Raw genomic sequence first — 17,104 nt, 5'->3', positions numbered from 1 at the left:
AAAAACTTGACAACCACTTTTTTTTAAATGTTGAAAACACCCGACTTGGTATGAAACACTATGAACATATTGTTCATTACATCATGAAGGCTAAAACTCACTAATATTGACTGGAAAATTAATATACATTAAAGGACAGAGTTAAGTGTTCTTCTCATGTGGAAGGTCATGGAGTAAAGATGCCAGAGAACCTGACCCCTCAAGGACAAGGTAGAAAAAGGTGTGCAGTTGTTGCAAATCGCTGAAGTTTTCATTGTAAAGCCTTAGTCAGCTCCAGTTCTCCTCCTTAATGTGATATTATTTTGTGATAAATGAAATAGCAGCTTTCATAACGCCAGCAAGCAATGCTCCAAAGACCAAGAAGGCTAACATTCCCACAGCTAATTTCCAAATATTTGCTGAGCGTACGTGTATTTCTGTGATGTTGTTTTTTAACGTGTGGCTTTTTTTCATGCAGCTAGAGAACCAGGATTCAGTGCGAACGCTGCTGAAGCGGACAGAGGCGGAGCTGAATGTGCGCGTGACTGATGCCCTGAGGAAACAGGAGGATCCTCTCCAGAGGCAGCGCCTCCTGGTGGAGGAAGAAAGACTCAAATATCTCAACGAGGAGGAGCTCATCATCCAGCAACTCCAGTCAGTTACAGTACACGATTTGTTTCTTGGCAGTGTATAACAGTTGTTGAGCAGTACACGCTTGATGATAGAAACCAGTGATAATTAAAAAAAGGGGGGGTTTCCAAATATAGAAGAATCTATGAATGCAATCTGTGCTGTAGGTGAATACTGGTTGACATTTAAGATGTGTTTTAACTTGTATTTTATAATTATATCAGACATAGCAAAATTCATGTCTCTCTTACGACACACTGATAGGATAAAGCTGTCGCTATAATTAAGCCCGGCACAGAGCAAGATGCTTATTAAGATCTGAGGTACACAACTGTCCAACAACTAATTAAACTGACTGCAAAATGAGAGCAAAGAGCTACCTTGAGATTTAATAATCAGATAACCTGCTTCAGTCTTGTATGTGGAAATTTGCTGGATCGCTCTGTGAGTCGAAGAAGACTTATTGAATGTCACTCGTTTCTGCACTTGGATTTCAGAATAATTAGTTGAACTGTTAGATGATCCCTGCTAATCGATGTCTGGTACTTTTCCTGGCTAGTGGCAGCCAATTATTTTGATTAATTATACACTGAATTTTTATTCATCATATGTCTTGAGGACCAGACTAGATCAACTCAACATTAGCGCTTAACGAATTTATATTTGCGTAGTTTACGTTTTCTTGAAGGCATCATATTATATAGCTATTTTAAAAGTTTCTTACTTCAGTTGCTGCATGAAACTTTTAAAAACTAATCTGTACCTCGTCCAGTTCAGCTTGCCCAAACTGTTGATCTAGTTCCCAGTTGATTGAGAGACAGTTTATTGGCAAAAGCATGGCTGAAACTTGAATATCACGATTTTGAGATAAATATTCAGTCAAATCTAAGTGTGGCGGAGGAATCCCTGGTGTTCAGCCTTCTGTCTGTTCCATCTCAGCGACCTGGAGAAGTCAGTGGAGGAGATCCAGAAGGAGTCGTCTGTCAACCACAAGCTGGTGACAGTGCAGGAGCTGGAGGAGAAGGCCACTCTTCTGAGAAAGCTGGGAGAAACACTCACGGAGCTGAAAAGTGAGTCATTCTGGTGGATTCACTGTACACTGGCGCAAAAAGGAAAACACGGCCCTTTATGCTGGCAGACCATTTATAACACCCTAGTTACTCATAAATGCACTGACTAACTTGTAGTCATGAACAGCCAATCTGTAGCACTTAATCACCCTCAGATTACTCATTGTCTCAATGAACTCAGTGACCATTTACCTAAATTGAAAAAGGTTATGGTTGCCTACCACAAAACATTTTGGACAAATGTAATAGATATTTTTTGTGTGATCACAGTTGGCTCCCTGTATTAATCTGTTGCTTTCCCCTAAAGATCAATTCCCAGCTCTGCAGAGCAAGATGCGGGTGGTGCTCCGGGTGGAGGTGGAAGCTGTCAAGTTCCTGAAGGAAGAGCCACACAGACTTGATGCCCTGTTAAAACGATGCAAGACTATAACTGATACCCTTGCTACCATGCGCAAGTATGACCTAGTACAACAATACCTACTTGGTTGTTTGTATTCCACAAAAAAAACAACATTAAAGTCTAATAGGTGTCTTTATACTGAGTTTGAGATTTTAATAACCCTTTAAATACTGGCAAGGAAGCACTTGTCCAGTAAATTCTTAAGCTCTTAAGTATGATCTGAAAGCTGTTAAATATGCCGAACACTGACTGACCTGTATCCACTTGTAATCAATTCCAGTCAGCCCAGTTTTTCCATTTGCACCTCTGCCAAAGGCATAATGTTTTGGATGATCTGATATCCTCGTGTTGGTGTTGTTCCCAGACCATCATGAAAATGTTGTTCCAGGTTCAACATTGCAAGTGACCAATCACATTGTTGTGACGTTATTCTTTTGCGCGCCAGGCCATTCGTGCATTTATGAAATTCCAGTGTTGCAAGGACAATATCAATTCTGCTTACTGTTTATTAAAGGGTTACGGTTAGGGTTAGGGTTAGGGTCAGGGTCCGTTGATCGGTGGACAGAGGCGGTTTCTCGCAGCTTAAGTACAGTTTTTTGTTTTACGCCGGTTTTTCCCGAAGTCGCAAAAGTATGACGTCACAACATTCTGATTGGTCACTTGCAATGTTGATCCTGGAACATTTAGTATGATGATCTGGGAACAACACCAACACGAGGAAATCAGATCGTGCTAATGTTTTCACCCCTATGTGCTGGTGTGTCAGCAGAACATTATGGATTTTCATAAATGAGGCAGTGAGAGAGGCCTTTGACCAAGAAAATCGATTAGATAATGTTGTTGATCCAGATCAGAAACTTTCATGCTTAAACATTTGCTGTTTTAAGTCAGAGTTCTGAGTTCATTAAGAGATATAGAAGTGATTTAAATCCATCAAGTGTGACGAAAAGCAGTCTTTAAGTGTGTAGTCAAGCTTCCAGTATTGTTGTACTTAATTGGCATTATTGAATGTCACACTGATGAATGTCCTTTTCAGTCACATGAGTAACAGTTTTGATTTTGCGGTTAGTATAGACTAGAGGACGTTGAAGGACTTTTTCCTTCAGCGTGCCATTGTCTATCTCCTAATCAGCCCTGTGTCCAAAAAGCACCTCACTCTCAGGCTTAATTAATCTCAGTGATAAAAGAACTCATCTAATGTTGCTCTTTTCTTTCATCTTTTGGGTAGCAGTAAGTTGGCAAATGCATTCAGTAGCAGTGGAAGTTTTTATCCTTCAGCGTTTAGTGTTTGGGGTCTTTTTTTAGCATTTGCAATTCCTTTTCATTTCGAGATCTGTATAATACATGTTTGTTGTTTGTGTTACATTAAAAAATGTTGATTAATTAATTCTTCTTCTGTCTTGCTAGACAAGCAAATGAGGGAGTATGGAAGAAGCAAGAAGACTTCACTAGTTCATCGTCCAAGCACAACGAGGACTTGCGAAAGTTTGCAGACTTTGAAATCCCCACCAGCCCACCGCTCACCATCAATGATCTCGGGGGAGGCAACAGCTTGTCCAATTGGAGCCCTCACACCAGCCTCAGCCGTGGACATGGCAACCCATCCGGCCTTCACAAGGATAATCATCCTCCTGTTCCCCACAAGGGCAAAGCTCTGGAAGAGCTTGAGCGTCGTGCTGCTGCTGACAAAGCTTTGTCCATGGAGGTCCGACTGGTAGGGATTATTTCTGTTGTTTATTTACGTGTTTTTCACCATCTGCTGTAAATACTTTGTGATGCAAACCAGTAAACCAGTGAGGCATGACTATAGTTTTGTGTTCATACACTGCTCATATCCACCTCTCAACTTCACAGGCAGCAGAGCGGGACTGGGAGGAGAAGCGGGCCAGTCTAACCCAGTACAGTGCTCAGGACATCAACCGTTTGTTGGAAGAGACCCAGGCTGAACTAATGAAGGCTATTCCAGATTTGGATTTTGCTGCCAAGCAGATTAAGCCCTCCTCCAACACACCATCAACACAGACCCCCCAGAGTGGGGCAGCGACCCCAGACCACCGTGCCAACAAGCCCCAGCACAAGCTTTCTGGGAAAGAGGGAGGGTCCAGGCGTGGCTCTGGTGAGATGAGGCTCAGGCTGCATTAGTATGATAGATCAGAGTTTTGTTTCATGGCATCCATTTATTTTTTTTTTAAATGAATCTAATTTTTAATTCTTCAATAAACAATCCCTGTTATGTAATCGGTTTATTAAACTGCATGTTAAAAACATACGGTTGTGCTTACATTATAGTAATTTGGGGCTTTTAATTGTTTCTTTAAACTGTTCTTTTTCCAGGGTTGATTGATTGAAGAGTATACATCTTTAATGACTTAAAGAATTTAATTTGAATGTATTTTGACCCTCACACAGGGTCAGAATTAAATATACATACTCAGTTATATACAAACACTCCACTAATACTTGTTAAATTTCCTTTTAAAGGTTAAAAGTTGCAGTTCAACTTTATGCTTGTTGTAGCCATCAACAAGTATGTAAAGCATACCATATGGTATAATTCTGGCTGGATATTTGGCCATCCCTCTTGGTAGAACTGATAGAGTTTATTTAAAATGTTTTTTTTTCTTGCCACAGACCTGGCTTAAAAGCATAGTCCACAAATTTTCAATTTCCATTTCTTTGAGTTTAGAGATTTGGGAAAGCCATTCCAGAAGCTTAATGTTTTATCCGCTACAAAACTAGTTTTGATGCACGTTTGAGGTCATCGTCCTGTTGGAACACCCAGTTGTCTCTAGCTGTGGATTTGTGCAATGTGCTGGTACCACTAGAAGCAAAACAGCTCCAGAGCATGATGCTACCACCACCAAGCTTTACAGTTGATACAGTGATCATATTTTTAAAAGCCTCACCTTTATTCCTCCATACATAAGCTGAATTGGATTTGTTGGCATGATATTGTTTTTAAAATTCACTGTTAATAATGTAATAATTCTTTCTAATGGCATGTTACTGTGTTTTCAGATGAGCTGACAGTACCTCGGTATCGCACAGAGAAACCCTCCAAGTCCCCTCCACCTCCACCGCCTAGACGCAGTTTCCCCTCATCTCCCGGTGTGACCACTCGCAGTGGGGAGCCACTAATTCCTGGAAAAAGCATAAAGGTAACTGAAAAAAATAGTGCATTTAACAATTCCAGCGTTTTAATCCTCAAATCTACAAGTCATCATATTAAAATTCCCCTATTGATATATTTCAGACAAAATTGCAAGCTTCTCACACCAGCTTTGGACAAGTTCTTACCCCTTTTTGTTCTTGTGGCCCTAGAAGGCTGAATCTGAAGAGACAGAGGGACAGAAACCTCACATAAAACTGAGGAGGACCGTGTCCGAAAACCCTCGTCCTTCATCAACACCTCCCACACTGGCTTCTGAAGACAAAGAGGAGGGAGAGGGGGAGAAAATTGCTGCCGAATTGGAGGTAAAGAAAACACAAGGTTAATAATATCCCCAATAGTCTGTTGTTCATTAAAAAAAACGAAAGGAATGTTTTTAGTATTCATGTTACGTCCACAATTTGGAGCAAGTCTTTGTGTGCACACAGGCAGACAATGTCTGTTCAGATATGCTCACCCTCATTACCACATGTTCAAGCAGCAGGTGCCATATGTCCCCAGCCCCTGGCACTGTGAGAGCCCAAAGATCACATACTGCTCACTCACACACATCATCACCCAGGGCTCACAGATCACAGCCAGACAGATGGATCCTGATAGCTGCTTGGACTGTGTTAGAGATGACCTGCTGAAACCAAATAGAGTAAAGACTCAACAGTAATTGAGTTTGATCATTCAGCTGCTGCTGTGTTTTTATTTTGCAGATAATGACCGTTTGTAACTTTCTTTTTTCCTCCTCAGCTATTTGAGAGAGCCCCGCACAGGCTCTCTATGCCAGCTCCCCTATCCCTGCTAGTTAGCCCATGCAGTATGAAAAGTTTACACCCATCCAGACTGGACCTGTGGCCCCCTGAGGCCTCAGGCTGTGAGGTAACCCTTTGGCTTACCCTGAGTTATCTACCTACTAAGTTTCCATCTCTTTACTTCTACACCCGCTACCACACACAAGAATTACATACAACACCAGTTCCAAAAACTTGGGACACTGTATAAAATGCAAATAAAAACTAAAACTTTGAGGTTAAAATAAAAAGGAATTTGGAATTTGATGGCAGCAGAAGTTGGGACAGGGCAATGTTTGCAACTATGTAAGCTTATATATGTGGGAACTGAGTAGACTAGTTGCTTGAATATTGAAGCCAGGTCTTCTTTGTGGTATTTTCATTTGTGGTATGCACCAAATATTTTCAATTTGTAAAATGTCTGAACTGCAAGCAGGCAAGTTCAGCACACAGACTCTATGAGCCTCACTGTTGAAATAAATGCAGTATCAACGTGTTTAGACTTAGATAAAAGCACATGTATATGTGTGGAATGAGGCATGTAGTAAGAAAATGCTTCAAGTGCTCAAACTGAATAGAGCACAATAAGTAGTATTGGTGCATTAAAAATCAGTATTACACTTTCCAGATGTGCAAACTGCTGAATCCATGGCAATAATGCACCATTATACCATCGGAGATGCAGGCAAAACTCTGATAACAAGCCAGATGATTTCTCTTTTCTTTAGTCCAGAGGATCCGGCACCATGTTTTTCAAATCCAATTTCAAATTTTGATTTGTTTGACTACAGAACAGTTTTCTACTTTGCCTCAGTCGATTTTAAATTATCTTAGGCCAAACGATAGTGGCATTTTCTTTTGGATCATGTTCACATTTGGCTTCTTCTTTGCATCATATAGTTTCCGCTTGTTTGCTGTGGATAGCACAGCGAACTGTATTCACAGAGAATGCCACCTGAGGGCATCCAATATTGATTTTTGGCCTTGTGCACAGAGATTTCTCCAGGTTGTCTAAATCCTTTGATGATATACTGTAAAGGCTGAGCTATATAAAGACTTTCATTTTATTTTCAGGAACATTATTCTGAAAATGTTCCACATTTTTTAGATCCAGTTTTATGTAGATTGGCAAACCTCAGCCCACCTTTGTTTCTGAGAAGGTCTGCATCTCTAAGATGCTCTTTCTGGCTTTTGTTGCACCTTTTTATTTCAGGTTAAATAATTTTGAGAAAAATACATTGCTTTTGTGATTTGCAAATCATTGCTTTCTGGTTTTATTTCCATTTTACATAGCATCCACACTTTTTCGGAACTGGGGTTATAGGCTGTCTTTTATCTAGTGTTTCTGGGCAGGAGCTATACAGAGGTTTCTGCCAATAATGTGCTGCAAACCCAAAGCAATAACTGAAAGAGTCAGGTTTGTCTGACAGTGAGTAATTTGATTCAGTTTGAGTATGTTCATTAACAATCTTTCTAATCCTTTCCATTTATACCTGTTACACAACTTTTTAGAGATGTTTATAAAAGTCATCAGTCCTTAACAGGTATTTGCACTTATTAATAATATTGTGTTTTTTGTGCGTAGAGTCAGTATGTAAAGAACATACACTGAGCATCCTGGTAGCATTATCTACAAAGGTATTAGATACAATGTGATAATATTTCTTTCATGCTTTCTGATGTGCTTGGGTGTTTTTAATGCCATGGTTTGTAATCTCACTTGAAGTTTGTGCTTGGAGTGTGTTTAAATTGAAAACTCAAGTGCTTTCTTCATTTATAGGCAGGGCACGTGTCTCCTGTCCCCCACATCGTGTTGACAGATTGCTGTCCTGCTTCGCTCACAAACTCAGAGGATCCTGTTAGAGATTTAGGGAATGACCTTGTGGAGGAGACTCAATCACAAGATTGGACTGGTCATCATTCAGTCGGCAAGACTATAATTTCAAGGGGAAAGCATTCGGGGGGATTTGAAAGTCCTCCACAGCGAGAACAGTGTTCGGATAGTGAATTCGAACAGGAAGTTGCCCTGCTGGTGACAGATCTGGACATGAGAGTGGTGTCTCCTCTTGAAGCCCAAGAGCTCAGTAAGACTAAAGGAGATGTTCTTCACACTCTAATCATCTCACCGCAGACTAAGGAACTGTCTGAAACTCAGCTGAGTCACCGGCCTCTGCTAGTGCTCTTCAGGGTACAAAAAACTGTCAAAGAGGCCTACGAACTGCTGTATTCCCTTGTGGCGTCATTCGAATTAAAATTCTCCCATGCCCCAGACCAGCAGATGTCTCTAGCTGAGGCTCTCAGAAGCGGCATAGAGACAGGGGCTAGCATGCTGACATTTCACCACAAACCTGAAATTAGGTTAATGCCTGAGATACAGCTGAGCTCAGTAAGCAGTACTCTTAACTCTAATGGGTCAACTAGGTCTGCGGACACTCAGAGGAGAATGACAGAAGATGTCCGACGCACCACCTACAAGAGGCTGGACAGCTTGGAGGAGACTATTCGAGAGCTGGAAAACACATTGATAGAGATCAGTGGTCATGCTACTAGAGAGCAGCTCTACAGTCAGACAATCATCAACAGTAGCCCTGTACCGACGACTGGTAGTCCAACTGAGGCGAAGAAGCCGCCACTCCCACCCAAGCCGTCCGCCTCGAGTCCATCATCAATCCAGGTTTTTGCTTACACCTCCTGTGTCCATTCCTGCTCTGAAGCAGCATCCTCTTTTTTTCTTCACTTCTTCTCTGTGGATGGCAGTTGGAAATTCACTTTCCAGCTTCTGATGTCTGCTCCCTGATTAAATCGGCATGCGACTGTATTTGAAATCGAAACCGTGCAGAGGGGACAGACAGCAGACTTCCTACCTACTTGTCTGTTCTGTGATTAGTGCTGGGGCTGCTCTCCTGCTGAGCTCAGAGTTGTTAATTGTTTTTTATTGATCTGTCCCGGTATCTCCTATCTGTCTGAATCTAGCTAATTTTGCCTTTTGTTACACCAAGAGGCAATAAAAAATAAATGCATTTTCCTCTTCTCCTTTTCTGCTCTTTACTGGTTAGTACGATCTAATTAATTTAATTTCTTATCTTAGTTCTGCCCTGAAATCCAACTTTCTTTTCCTCACTAATCGTCTTAAGCACAAAGCAGTACAACTGCGGTTGTGCTTTATTAAAAGGTAGCGCGAGGACATATTTACATTAAGCTGTATCTTCCATCATCCAGCATCATTTTGTTGTAAATTATGTTCTTTTTGCAGCAGCTGTTTTGACGTGTCATTGCAAGCTAAACAGAGACATTATTAATGAGTTTAAGAATCTGTACATAGGCCAGGTCCTGGTATTGTTCATGTTGGCCTACTTAAATGCCCTGCTGTGACAAGTCAGAATGGCTTTTATAAAAAGGGCCTGTTGCACACATTACAGTGGCTATGCTTACATGGAGCCTAATATTTCTATTCTGTGAATGTTCACTTTAAAAGACCAAACACAGTAGAAGTTCCCCATATGAACACCTCAAGCACAATAAACAGAACGAGGCTCATAACCTTTTTAATGAGCTCAATTTAATTGCTGCCCTTTCAAATCATTTCAATGCAAGGAATGAAGAGTAACACATTTACAGCAACTTTTGCCCTAAACAGATGTGAGAAATCCTTTCTCGGGGAGCTATTCAGACATGCGTCACAGATAAAAGAGCCACTGACAAATGCAGATGCAGCACTTTTGCGACATTGTTTTGATTAAGTGCGTATTCATCCATCCACATAAATTTACAACGCTTGTAAAAAGCTGACCCAAAATGTTTAATCATAAGGACATAAACAGACATTTAAACTGTTTAGCTGCTTTCAAATAACGAGGTAAAACTACAAAGAGAAAATTCAATCTAATAAGTTTAAAAAACAAAAGATTTCTTACCAAAGCCTAGTATCACTTCTAATATACTTCACATTAATATGTACTGACTATGTGCTGAACTCTATTACCAGATGTTGTCAGTGGCCTGGTTTTAGCTCACCTCCAGCTGACCGCTACACAACAAAAGATTAGCAATTATCAAAAGCATTCCTGTGTCAGCTGCCACTCGTCTCAGAGGTCTTGACAGCTTGCGTAGCACTCCCTGTTACTCTGATTGTAGCCTACCACTCAGGGCAGGGCTGCAATACTTGACAGTCACACTGTCATGGTGAGTTTTAGCCCTCTGATGTAGAGCCAGAAAGCACTCCCATGGGCACGGCTGCGGATTACAGAGTCTTCACACATTATTTCATCACTCCAACTTCAACCACGTTCATCATTTCAACATGACCCTTCTTCCAACTCTTGTCCAACATTTGCTGGCGCACTTACCAAATTCACACTGACACGAAATCTACTTTCAGAACCCATTAGAGTTTAGTTTTTAATTAGCACATCAAACAGCAAGTTTACTTGCAAATTTTATGATCTAATTTTAAAATTCTGCTTCTCGTTAAAAAAGGATTTGGCGCAGAAGGAAGGTGGTTACAAGTCTTTCTTCTCTGATTTAATGTAGTAGGGGTAACTGACTATTTGATATTAGGGTTAATCTTTTGTTAGTTTTCCTTTTAGCTAATGTCTCTGTGTGCAGATGAGGCACAGTTGGATGGAAATTTGACTGGATGTGTATTTGTTTTTCTGTGTATTAGAGAGAGTCAATAGAGTAACTCAGCAGGAAAGATCATTAAGCACGCTGCCTCGTAAATCCTGTGGTGAGGCTAAGCTACGCAACGTCAGTTTTGATGCCGCATTTCTATATTCTGGTCTTTGTCATCTTCTGCTGATAGATAGTGAAACTCTGTGAAGTGGATAGTTCCATTTTATACCAACTATAAGCTGAGGTCTTAAAAACCTTATTAGTCTCAAGAGAAAGACTTGATAAAGGCTGGACTCAAACTCTGTAGTAAGTAGATGTGTGTCTGAGGCTTAAATTGAAGACACTGTAGAGGGGAAGTGAAATCTACAGACATCTGCTGTGTGGCAAAGTGTTATTAATGGTTCTCCTCTGTTCTTCTCTTGTTTATTCTATTCTTAGGGAGGAACTATTTCAGGTAGCGGGAAGTTTCTCCACTCCTCGGCTGCCTCCAAACTGAAGCACCTGCAACAAAACAGCACAGAAAAGACTAAAAGTGGCAAAAGAGAGGACTTCATGAAGGTCCAGGGCCAGGTACAATTTGCCTTTATGTTTTGCACTGTTGAGGCCAAAACGCACTTGATCTGGCAGTGTCTGTGCATGATCCCTAAGATGGACAAGTTAGCTTTTAGGTATAAACATCTTAAGCACTTAATGAAGGCTTGTACAAAATGGAGATAGAAAAAACATGAAAATTACAATAATGATCATTATCGAATCGTACTGCCTTTATGCCCACAGAGTCACTACAGTTGAAACTGTCAGAGGTTCAAAGAGAAATATGAAACTATCATTCTTAGTAAAATGCAACTGAAATATATACAATCAAAGGTTTATTTATTGAAGTATTTAATTATTAGGGGAAAATGCCATATATACTGAATGTATACCAATAAAGTACATTTAATTTGACCAGATTCTGTTAAATTTACTCTTTTACATTATACTTATGTAGTCATATCAGCATTTTGGGCATAAATATTTTTTTGAGTGCAAAAATCTGGGCCTACCAAAAATCAAGATGGAAAGGATAGTATTGATTGTGTTCTGTGTTTAAGCAAATTTAATTGCTTTGTTCCTCAAATAGAGACATATTTTGCGTTAATGTTTACGCCACCTCCCCAACAACTTCAGCAAGCCTTCGTTCAGAGTTATTTTCTCGAAAGCAAGTGTGTGTGCATCCATTCACCTAATCCACTCTGCACCAGATCAAGATTAAATGGGCCTTAACTACCACTCTTCACTGCCACTCGATCCTTTCTGTGCCCCGCAGAACCACTGTCACCTTTCAGCGTGATACATTCCTCGCCCTCTGTGTATTACAGTCTGTGTAACATTCAAGATGCAAACTTAACAGACAGCAGAAGCGATGAATTGAATTCAAAGCCAGTTTTGCCAACAATCATAAACTTTTTAATGCCACATTATTGTGACAGGCTCATCATCACGGGAATGCTCAATTGGATCAAAGGATTTTCTGCAGGCACTGTCCCACAGAGAGATGCATGTCACACAGGTTAGAGTGATGAAGGATTAGCACTTTAATTACCTAAGCAGTGTTTCATGTCTGAAACTCTTAAGTGGCTTCTAATTATATAATTTAAACCTATTAAAGTGTTTTTATGTATTAGCATTATGGACGTGCTTGCATCTTTAACAGGTCTTCACTTCTGTTTTTTTTTCTGAACTCTGACAGAAAATTGGGTATGAAGAAACTCTTAAAAGTGCTTGAGTTTAATTTATAAAACTTCATAAACTCTCTCTCTAAGTATTTGTTGTTATGCATATGCCTGACAGCTGGCTTTTCATTCTTTTTTCAGTTTCTAATATGCTGGCATTTTAGAGGTTTAAAGTACGGCAAAAGACTGGACATAAGGATGCTAGATGGCCTCTAGAGGCAAGGAAATTGAACTGTTGGAGCATGTCGGTCAAGTAAAGCCAAGAGAAGATTTTTACAGCATGCCGGTGCACAGGAGGGGAAAAAGGCTTAATGTCAATGTAATTTGAAAAATAACCGAAGCAGTGAAGTGCACCTAAACCTTCATAACCCACAGAATTTGACAGAGCATTCAGACACAAATTCAGTCTTAAAGATTGAAAAATGAATGCGTTAGGCAGACAGCCAGAGACTTGAGACATGGGGGGCTTTGGTTGCCTCATACTGAGAGAAGATTGAGAAGAATCTCTACAGAGCCATGTAATAATCACCCCTTGAGTCACTGGCAATCACTGATTATTCATTATGAAGAGGGCAGTTCTCTTTCCACCATAAAGTCTTTCAGGTTTCCTCTTCTTTATGTCTTTTTCTTCCCCTTTCCGCTTTCTCTACTCTGCAATTTATGCATGCTGGCCCTTTCTCCGTTTCACTCTTCCTCTGTCAGTCTCGCTCATTCCCCGAGATTTGGAAGCTGAGTGGATGCCTACACTTGTGTAATGAAAGCAAAATTAATCCCATTATTTCAGTATGACACTCACAGGCAGCACAGTCTCTTTGTCCACAAACTTCAAAACAGTCATTGTGAAAAGATGCTGGACGAGTGAAAGTGCTATCCTCCGAGGGACGGTGGACACTCAAAGCTAATTGTCGGCGTGGGAAGTCGGTGCCAAGCAGTTAAGGGTAGCAGCATACCACAACTGTGTGATGAATAACAAAGAGGAACAAATAACCAGCTGGTTTAGTGTAGGAGAATAAAGAGTCAGCTGTGGTAGGCGCTACAACAGCCAATAACTCTATTTTGTATTATTTTTAACGATGAGGGACTACTAGTCCCTTTGTACATTTCCAGGTGTTGTATAAAGACAAGTGAAAAACAATTATTCAATGCAAAAGTGCACTTGATATAATAATTGGCCACTTTATTAAATTGATGTTAAAATGTTGGTAGGCCTCCATTTTTAAAAATGCTACCATAGTTTGTTAGCTGCTTTAGGGCTAAAGAGGTTAGTTGGTCAGATACTTGTCCTAAATATCCTAACATTCATTAATGGTGGCGATCCTCATGGATGAACATTTACAAACGGGCTTGCGTAAATGTGCAAACTGGCAGTTTGACAACAGTTTTGATGCACAGTTAACAATCATTGAGGAAATAAACACTGGCTACGTGTAATCTGGACCTCTACTACTGGTCACAAAGTAGCTCTATCGTGAAAGTTGTGCATACATCTGCACTATTACCTCCCTATCTGCTCGGTTTCCTTCATAAACATTGTCGAGCATTCTTCTTCAACTACCTAGCAGAGCCAAAATTTCCATCTATTCTTCCGTCTATTTTCTTCATGCAGTTCAGGGTTGCAGGGGTGCTGGAGCCTCTCCCAGCTGTCATCGGGAGAGAGGTGATGTAGTCCCTGAACATGTCACCAGTCTACTTGAAAGCTAACACAGAGCGACAGACAGCCATTAATATTTACACCTTTGGCCAATTTAGAAACACTAATTAACCTGCATGTTTTAGACTGTGGGAGGAAGCTGCCAGGGGGAAATTTAGCACAAAAATGGTCTTTTTATCTTTTTATCTAATAAAATAAAACAAAGAGCTGTAGCTCGAGGGAGGGAAAAGAAACTCAGAAATAAATTTTGCTATGAGGCAGACTTGTTGTGACCCCTTGCTCTTGTTATGCACTGTGACAATCCCTATAAGTGAGGTTACCATTACCAGTTCATGCTGCAATGTGGATAAATTGCATATGGATTTTTTGCATGTACAGTGTAGTGTACCTCGCGTAGTTTGAGTCAATGCTCTGTGGCCATCTGATGACAACCATAACAAAATAACTCTCAACCAAATTTCATTGCTTAAAAAACAGCTACTTGAAAGTGTTTGGGTTTTTTTTGTATTTTTGTCATTGTAATAATGTAATCAGTAGACAAGGCAGCATGGTGGTGCAGTGGTTAGCATTGTTGCCTCACAGCAAGAAGGTTCTAGGGTTCCACTGCCCGTTCTGTGTAGCGATTGCATGTTCTCCCCTTGGTTTCATAGGTTCTATGTATACAGAAGAAAATAGATGGATGGATATCAGTGCAACACAGTTTTTGCTCTACTTGCTGTCAGACTGTGTTAACTGTAAAAGGTCTGATATAACAGCAAAAAAACTATAAAAGAAGAGTTGAAATTGGTGAATAATTGAATTAAGGCTATACTAGTGATACTTATCTGTCTGTCTGTCTGAATGTCCTTGCATCATTAACTCTATACATATTTTTGAAATCTTTTTATGTCAAATGAAAATGGTGCAGAGCCTGATAATTTAGTTTAAAGATGGATGGGGCAAAATCTATCTACTAAATCATTTTAAATTCAGTATAATGAAACAGCTGAGCAAAGACTAGGCAGGAAAAAACATGCTGATTATCTGCTGCTCATCTCATCAAATTATCAAGGCGGCTGGCTGATTTGCATACTGCCTTTAAGAGCTAATTAAGAACTTTTGCCTAATCTACATTTTACTTTACCTGGTATCTTTTTTTAAACCCCTCAGTGACATCTGGCGTGTCATCTTTCTGAAGAGAAATTCAACTTGCAGCTGCTAAGCAAAAACAAAAATATGATGTATTCTTTAATTTTATGAAACCTTAAAGTTTAGCTGATATTTTTGAACTGTGTAAAATGTGGCAATGACTACAGTTAATCACAGTGCTTCCCATCAACATTTCACCACCAAACTCACTGCTAATTTTTAAAAAATATTGTTGTTTTAACAATCAGATGTGCCCAGCTTGGGTGATCTCTCTCCTTGGCACCGAACTCAAGGTAAAATGGGCTATTCTCTTAAACATCTGCTGTTCATAGCTCCCTAAATGGTCCCAAACTTTTACCCCTCCTTCCATTTCCCCTTGGTGTTTTTAGATTGTTCTCTTTTGTCTCTTCTTGCCAAACCGTAATGACATTTCTGGGGCATTTTAAATAGGGTCCAAACCCAAGGAACGAGGACAGCACTTCAGAGTCTCCTGATGGTCTGCTGTCCCCTGCTCCAGCTACTACACAAACAGACCTAAATATCTGAATACATTTAAATATCTTTACCGCACAATGACACTTTCCTCCAGATTGCATGAAAGGCAGCTGGTGTTCATTCACTCGTCATGACTGAAAGCCAGCTGGAAGGATAGTTTATTATTTTTACGATAAAACGAGACCACTTTTTCGTTAAACGCGGGTCCTGTCGTTTCAAGAAAAAATACTGATTGAACATTGCGGCATTTCAATCACCATAAATTAGAATTATGGGGTAGGGATAAATTTGGCCAGTCAGATTTTCGTAATGGACTTGCTACACCTTACCACAGTATAAAATGTAGCTTTATTCCTCCTGGAGAATTAGTTTCATTTTTAGATTTAATTCTAGCGTTATCTATGTGTATTTGCAGGTGTTAAAATTAACAGAGCTTTTCTGATAGCGCCTTGTGCCGCTGTACTCGGGCTGCTTGCTCAATAAAGCTATACTGAGACATACTTAGACCATTTCAGGCATGAGGATCCTTCAAATCAATGTGTTGGATAAGAACAGACAGTTCAAAGCCACAATTTCTCTCCATTTGCTTTGGCACAGATCAAGGAAGGCATGACAATGTGAATCACTTTCACGCTGCAAAACCCTATTTCCATTTCCCATTTGGGCACTTATTACTTCTGGCAGTAAAGCAGGCTAGTTAAAGGTGTTGGGCATGAGTTGGGGTTAGTAGGGGACTATCCATGGAGGTTATCATTTGGCAGGCAGGTCTGAGTGCGTGAGATGAAGGGGTGCTCTCCTATACTCGCAGATCAGGAAAAAATGCGTCCACCAGGCTTGAGAAGAGTTCCTTGAGCAGAAGGAACAGCCCGGCTCTCTGGGAACGGTTGGCAGCCCAGGATCTGGAGCTGCAACAGAGCAGATGAAAGCCTCCCAGCAGTGCAGTCTAGACTAGCACACCTGCTGTCTTTTCAAGCAGAACTAATTCCCGTAAACCCAAAACAAACACAGAGTAAAACTTTTATAGCCACAGAAATCAACTTTTCTCCTGTTGCTTCATCTGAAAAGTACAAAAATACATTTTTTGCCATATATTAAAAAAATGAGTATTTACTTTTTAAAATGGATTTGCACATGAAACACAGAAAATGTTCTCTCAGATGTAGTCTGCTTAACAAAGACAGACCAATACATGTTGTAAACGTATTGCTCACGTCTCAATCTGCTGTTGAAACAGTGCCATCTACTGTCTCATTTCTGCATTACACAAAAGGACTGAAAGTGAATGTGTACATTTTTAATGAGTCAACATTAATAAAACAAGTGTCAAAATAAAGGTGGTCAACAGTGTCATTTGCCCATTTTCACTGTTGCACCTTCTCAGTGGTATCAGTGATTTTGTTTATCACGTGTAGATGGCAGCCTGTGTCGTGGCTTGCATCACACAATCTGATATCAACCTGAATAACAATTTCCT

At 40.2% G+C, this 17,104-nt stretch overlaps 1 protein-coding gene across 1 annotated transcript in view; it reads left to right on the top strand.

The window, feature by feature from the left end:
* Positions 1–17,104, top strand: part of LOC146388270 (SRC kinase signaling inhibitor 1-like) — a 110,884-nt gene that overhangs the window by 88,015 nt on the left and 5,765 nt on the right. Inside the window, exons 12-21 of the mRNA XM_084925459.1 lie at positions 458–633; positions 1,549–1,679; positions 1,987–2,134; positions 3,487–3,793; positions 3,934–4,195; positions 5,098–5,237; positions 5,401–5,553; positions 5,990–6,118; positions 7,811–8,704; positions 11,080–11,217. Coding sequence (XP_084781585.1) covers positions 458–633; positions 1,549–1,679; positions 1,987–2,134; positions 3,487–3,793; positions 3,934–4,195; positions 5,098–5,237; positions 5,401–5,553; positions 5,990–6,118; positions 7,811–8,704; positions 11,080–11,217 — 2,478 coding nt within the window. The remainder of the gene's footprint in view (positions 1–457; positions 634–1,548; positions 1,680–1,986; positions 2,135–3,486; positions 3,794–3,933; positions 4,196–5,097; positions 5,238–5,400; positions 5,554–5,989; positions 6,119–7,810; positions 8,705–11,079; positions 11,218–17,104) is intronic.

This window comes from Perissodus microlepis, chromosome 4, assembly GCF_051167445.1.
Source record: "Perissodus microlepis isolate ML-2025 ecotype Zambia chromosome 4, ASM5116744v1, whole genome shotgun sequence".
NCBI classification, from domain to species: Eukaryota; Metazoa; Chordata; class Actinopteri; order Cichliformes; family Cichlidae; genus Perissodus; species Perissodus microlepis.
This window is presented reverse-complemented; position numbering and strand designations above follow the sequence as displayed.